General features: G+C 42.1%; 1 protein-coding gene across 1 annotated transcript in view; it reads right to left on the bottom strand.

Annotated features, from left to right (window-relative positions):
• Positions 1–2,317: 2,317 nt before the first annotated feature.
• GLI2 (GLI family zinc finger 2) overlaps positions 2,318–6,000 on the bottom strand; it is a gene marked incomplete at its 3' end in the record, with an annotated part of 289,571 nt that continues 285,888 nt past the window's right edge. Inside the window, exons 13-14 of the mRNA XM_083349844.1 lie at positions 5,501–5,837; positions 2,318–4,671 (exon numbers count right to left, since the gene is read on the bottom strand). Of these exons, the coding sequence (XP_083205970.1) occupies positions 2,318–4,671; positions 5,501–5,837 (2,691 nt within the window). The remainder of the gene's footprint in view (positions 4,672–5,500; positions 5,838–6,000) is intronic.

Raw genomic sequence — 6,000 nt, 5'->3', positions numbered from 1 at the left:
TCCAAAATTCTATTAGATAGAGGCATAAACAGCCCCAATGGTTTGCATGAATTAATTAATGCAATTATGCAGTGTAAGTACTTCTGGATGACATGCAGTTTTGGCAGGAGCTGCTTACTGACACCAAAAATTATCTTAAGAGAGAGAGGGGGGGGGGAGAGGGAGAGGGAGAGAGAGAGGGGGGGGCTTGGAAGTATTGTCTCTTCTTACTGGAGGGTTAGGTATATAAACAGTATAGATTAGCTAAACATGCAGCAAATGGATGGCAACGTAGATGCCATAATATGCATAACTGACCACAAATTTGCCATAATGGCACTGTTCCATTTTTATGAGCCAAAGTTGATGAGCATGTAGCACTGAACAGATTAGGGTTGGACAAACCATTCTACTACTCATGCTATCTTGAAGGTTTGGCTTTTCAAGGGCCTTCCCATTTCATCTGAGCACAATGGCAAAGACACAGAAGACCCTTCTGAAGGACTGCTGTTGAACTCCTTGTTTTCTCCATGCTTAGGTAATATGGGAAGGTCTTCAAAGCAACTACACTATCCTTCAAGAGATCATGCCACTGTAGAGTTCCAACCATGGGTTTGGAGAGGCGCTTGGCACTATTTATTAATTTCATGCTTAAATTATTTTTTTTCTGTGCTACCCTTCTTTCCCAAGGAACTCTGAGCAGTTTTATAATCTCACAATAATGCTGCAAGGTGAGACTGAGACATCACGACTGGCCAAGCAAACAGAAGATCATTTTTACCAAAGCTAGATGGCCACCTCCAAAGTGACATATCAGTCAGAGCTGTCTCATGCAGTCTGTAATTAAACATAACTGGGAGGGATGAACAAATTTTATGACATAAAAATGTACACATTTCTGCAGCATCATTTTTATGTCATATTTAACAAACTCTAACACTGTTCTTTTTGTATGAGCAATTCCAAAGTGAAGTCACACAGATCATACAGAGTGATCTCTGTGTCACACCATGCATGGTAGGTTTTTTTTTCCCTACAATATTTTGAAATTAGTTTGATTTTCAAACCTCCACTACATTCTTCACGATAGCCTCTGATTAGAAAAAAAAAAAAAACCAAAACCCATTAGGCCATTCAGTTTTTCACATTTCCCCATCAGTGTGTCTCTCTCAAATCTCTTTTTAGCAATGTTGTGTTGCCTGATATAAATGCACCTTTATTTTATATAGGCTTCTGGCAATTCACTTTATTTGACATTACTGGACAACAGATGCCTTGATGACTCAACTGTTAATGCACAGTAAGGCACTTCGCTGCAAAGCTAATTCTCAGCTAAGCTACAAGATACAAAGAGCGATACTGGCTGTAATAATGAAGTTGTGTGTGTGTGTGTGTGTGTGCGCGCGCGCATACATGCATCTGGTCATAAGCAAAGCATGAAGCATTTATAGTATGGCTTTGCGTATGGTTAAATTTATAATTCTTGCTAGGGAAGACAAGGCATATTTGCAGCTATAGGTAAAAGGAGATTGCAAAAAGTAAAGCTTCCTTTGAAACATTGATTCTCATTATTTTAACACATGGTGTCTTCAAACTTGGCCCTTTTATGACTTGTGGACTTCAGCTCCCAGAATTCCTCAGCCAGCGTGGCTGGCTGAGGAATTCTGGGAGTTGAAGTCCACAAGTCATAAAAGGGCCAAGTTTGAAGACCCCTGTTTTAACGCATGGCTTTTGAGTGTCCCACAGCTGGCAAAGTGCCATCTAATTTTGAGGTTGATGGTTTGAGAAATGTTAACCCTTTGCAAGCTAACAAGGGAAGGGATGGTGGCAACGAGAGTCAGGTTTTTGAAAGGATTCTCAATGTGTCTACCTTTTATAAACGGTGACACACTTTAGAAGCACTTTAAGAAGGATGGTGGCATCTTTCAGCACTCCCCAAAACAAGCACCAAAATAATACTAGAAGTGCATCTTTTCAGTGCTTTTTTTTACACAGTTTATGCATGTTTGTACAAAGATATTTTTTTCTTACTTGGAATTCCCTTAATATGTTTTAATACTCGTAAAAGTCTACTCTATGGCAACTTTTTTTCCTTTTCTCTCTCTCTCTCTCTCTTTTTTTTTTAAAGAAAAGCACATTCATAACATTGCCCAGCACATAATCTCTGGATATGCCTAGAGGTACATTTGTGCTTTATGCATTAGGTCAGGTGTCAAACTGCCGACCTGTGGGCTGGTGGCATCATACGGATGCTGCACCCACCCTGCTCCGGCAATGCAAAAAAAGTCGTGATACGTCATGACACATCACGTGACATGGCGAGTTTGACACCCGTGCATTAGGACATCATGTTAAGAAATTTGCTCTCTTCTGCCAGGGTGGTCAGCATAGAATTCATGTCCCCTATTGCCATATTACTAATTCCAGTTGGTATAGCTGGCAGTGTCAGAGAATTTCGGGGAGTTGTAAGGCGAGAAGAATTCTGAGAGAGATTCTGCAGGATACTGGGGCTCAAGGTTCCTGACATCAGACTTGAGTGGTCGCCATCATCCATGATAGCATCAAAATCTATCTGAGGAGACTCCAGACCCTGAGAATCCACTGTGCTAGAAACTTGATTAGCACCAGGGGAAGGCATGGTGGCCGGTTTGGTGTTCAGCACACATTGTTGTCTGACACTGTAATCAGTTTGATTGTTGACATTCCCATTTTGTTCATACATATGTATTTGACCGTAATAGTGCATCAAATGGCCTTCCCTTGTACTACTGTTAAACTGTGGTTGCAACGATCCTATACCAGTTGTTCTCTTGGGGGAAGAGTGTGCCCTTTGCTGCCCTGAGCTCACATCATTTGTTGGGTGAGATATTCTCACGTATCCCAACTGCTGCCCAGCACGAACTCCTTGGTGCTTGTTTCCTGGATTAGGATTAGGTGGAGGTTGAGGCTGTATCATTGAGGAAGTGAAGCTCTGTCCAATGGTGCCAATTGTACTCTGTTGTGGCTCAAAGTTTGGCTGATTTGAGGTTATTAATGTAGAAGCTTGGTGGAAATCATCTTGGGTCATGGAGAAGTTCATGTGGCTTGACTGAGATGAAAAGCTCTGCTGATACCCTGGTTCCTGCATGTCTTGACTATGCATGACATATTCCCTACCATTGCTAACTATTGAAATGGGATTAGCCCCATTATCTAATTGCTGAGAACGAACATGGAATGCAGGCTTCATGGTCATGTTATTACAGGAAGGAGAAAGTTGGGTGACATCACTGCCCATCGTATTTGGACTTAGCATTTGATGAACTTGGTTGAACACCTCATGGGAGTTCAGGTCTAGGTTGTTACCAGAACCTGGATTCACCTGTTGCTGCTTTAAGTGCATGCAGTTGAGCCTTTGTCCATCCATGGTTGCATTCTTCTGCACAAATTGCTGCAGATTTCCATTTGTGTTGTTTTGGCCTACCTGCAACTGCGGTTGGTTGAAGTTCTGATACTGACCAAAATTTTGCTTCTGATGGAATACAGCTAGGTTCCGTTGAGGGAACTGCTGTTTTGCTTGAGAGGAAGGTACATCAACAGTTCCTGAACTAACTTCGTTCCACTGGACTGGCATGTTATTTTTATGCAAATTAGAGTTAGCCCCATAGTTTATTTGGCATCCACCACCAACAGAGGTTGAATGGTTCATACTCAGATCTGGAACAGCCATTCTGCGCTGGTTTAATGTGTTGTTATTTTGCACTTTTGCATTTACTTGGAAGTTTTGCATTTCACCGCCATACCCTGTAGAAGAGTTCTCTGTGGCAATCCCATTGTTTTGGGATTTGATGTATTGTACCACATCATCAGGTAGGACAATATCATCATCTCCCACAGAACTATCTGTCTCACCGGGCATGGCTTCCATGGCAATATTTTCGTTAATACTTGGGGGTCGTGGAGAATACACATGCCTAGCAAGGCTCCTGTCTGAATGTGGAAAGACTGGAAGATTGAATTGTCTTCTGTCTGCATGAGGGTGAAGAAGATTCATGCTGTTGGTGCTATTGAAAGTATGGATTCTAGGAAAGGAGCTTGGGTCTCCAGCAGGTCTCCTCACTGGATCGCTTGCCCGTCTTGCACTATTCCCAGGCACTTCATGAGAGAATGCAGGCGATGACCCATACACATAAGCATTGCTGTCACTGCAGCGCCTTGGCCCTGGAGGGAGATGAAATGAAGGCAAAGGAGGCTCTGAACCATCAAGGAGAGAGATTTTATTCCTCAGGGTCATTCTTTCCATGTTAGGTAATGGTGTAGGTGGTGGGCCACCTGTGGCAGCAGCATACTTAGCTTTCAGCCTGTACTGCTGAGCTGGTGTGAGATTCAGGAGACCAGAGACCCCATTACATTGACTGGCATCACTTGACCTGCGAGAGGCATCTGTGGAAATAGGATCATAGGAGCCAGCAGAGCTTGTGTTGTTAGGGCGATTTCCAAATTGAGAAGCTTCACTGGAACGGCGGCTGGAGAAGTAAGGGGATATTCCTGATGATCTGCGGCTGACTGTGTAGGCAGAACTGATGGTACTGGTTGAGCTGTCACGGCGTTCAGCTAGTTGGTTTAGCATGGTAACTTCATTGATGGACAGCTCACTTATTCTTGGGTTAGGCAGCATTGTTGAGGTGCCACGCATATTGTCCAGCAGACAACCTGAAAGAAAATGAGAAAGAGAGAGTAAGATTATGGGTCAGTGATTAAAAAGAAAGGCATCCCATTATTGCACTTGGATACAAACAATATCATCACTGCAGGTTGAATACTTATCCAGCTCACACATATGGATAAAGTAGGTTGGAAAGTGGAAAGTGGTCTGGAAGGACCACTGCTGTCTTCCAAATTATTTCAAACAAAATTGGGCAAAGAAAACCTTAATTTTGTTGTACACTACTGAAACAGCAAAACAAAATGTACATCTGTTCAAGTCATAATTCTATATTTCAAAACTGGCTACCATCCCAATACCCCTGTTCATTTTCTGTTAAGTCAAGAAACCTTCAAGTATAATGCAAGATGTTATCTCTTTCAAGACAGACATCACAAGAGATGCTGGTGTGCACATCCCCATTTTCTGCTTCAAGTATGAACTTGCACATTATTTTTCAAGAAGGCAGAAAAGACTGGAATATTGAAAATTGGAATAAAACATATTTTGTCTAGGTAAAATTTAGTCACATTCTCTTTTAAGTTGGCATATACTCTTAAGTTTATATCTCATGCACTGGTTCTCATAACAGTCAAGAAACACACAAAAGCAATACTACAATGTGATGAGTAGTTCTCATAATAGTTAAGAAACACAGAAAAGCAATATTACAATACAATGTGATATTGGAGTAGAGACAAGGGAAGGGATTTTTGTGTGCCTATTTGGCTCATCCTATAGGTTTGGATCCCGGCTGAGTCTCCAACACTGTTTTAAGTATAGGAAAGATATTTAGAAACACTGTTTGGATAGATATGAAATAGTAGGCTGGCTTACCATTGCCTGGGATGGGAGGCAGCTTGCTGTTTTTGACTTGTGGTGCTGGATTTGCCCATGAGCAAGAATCCTTCACTGTCCTGAGTTTCTCTTTCTTGAGCTGCTCAAGGCGTTGCATTGCTGACATGTTTTTCCTTAGTTGAAGACCGACAGTTGAGTTACCAGATGAGACTGTCGAGTCCACAACAGGAGTATTATCCTCCAACACAGTCAGGTCCCCCAGACTTCCCCCACTGTGCATGTTCATTTCCACTCCACTGTCATTGTTGTTGATGCTCCCAAGGGGTGATGGTTCACTGCTGCATGATGATTGGCCACCAGGACTGGACTGATACATCTTAAAGAAGCAAAGACAAGACCACCAATTGAAGACATTCCAGGTTTTCCCCTCGTGTTCTTAGTTAGCTCTATAAGTTAAGGCTGCACTCAAGAGTGGTTTAGTTTAAAATTCACTGCAAAATTAACATGAACGAGACAACCAAATGAATTACTAGGAAATA

The sequence above is a fragment of the Vipera ursinii genome, assembly GCF_947247035.1.
Source record: "Vipera ursinii genome assembly, chromosome: 1".
Taxonomy (NCBI): domain Eukaryota; kingdom Metazoa; phylum Chordata; class Lepidosauria; order Squamata; family Viperidae; genus Vipera; species Vipera ursinii.
The sequence above is the reverse complement of the archived record's forward strand: the minus strand, read 5'-3'. Positions and strand labels throughout refer to the sequence as shown.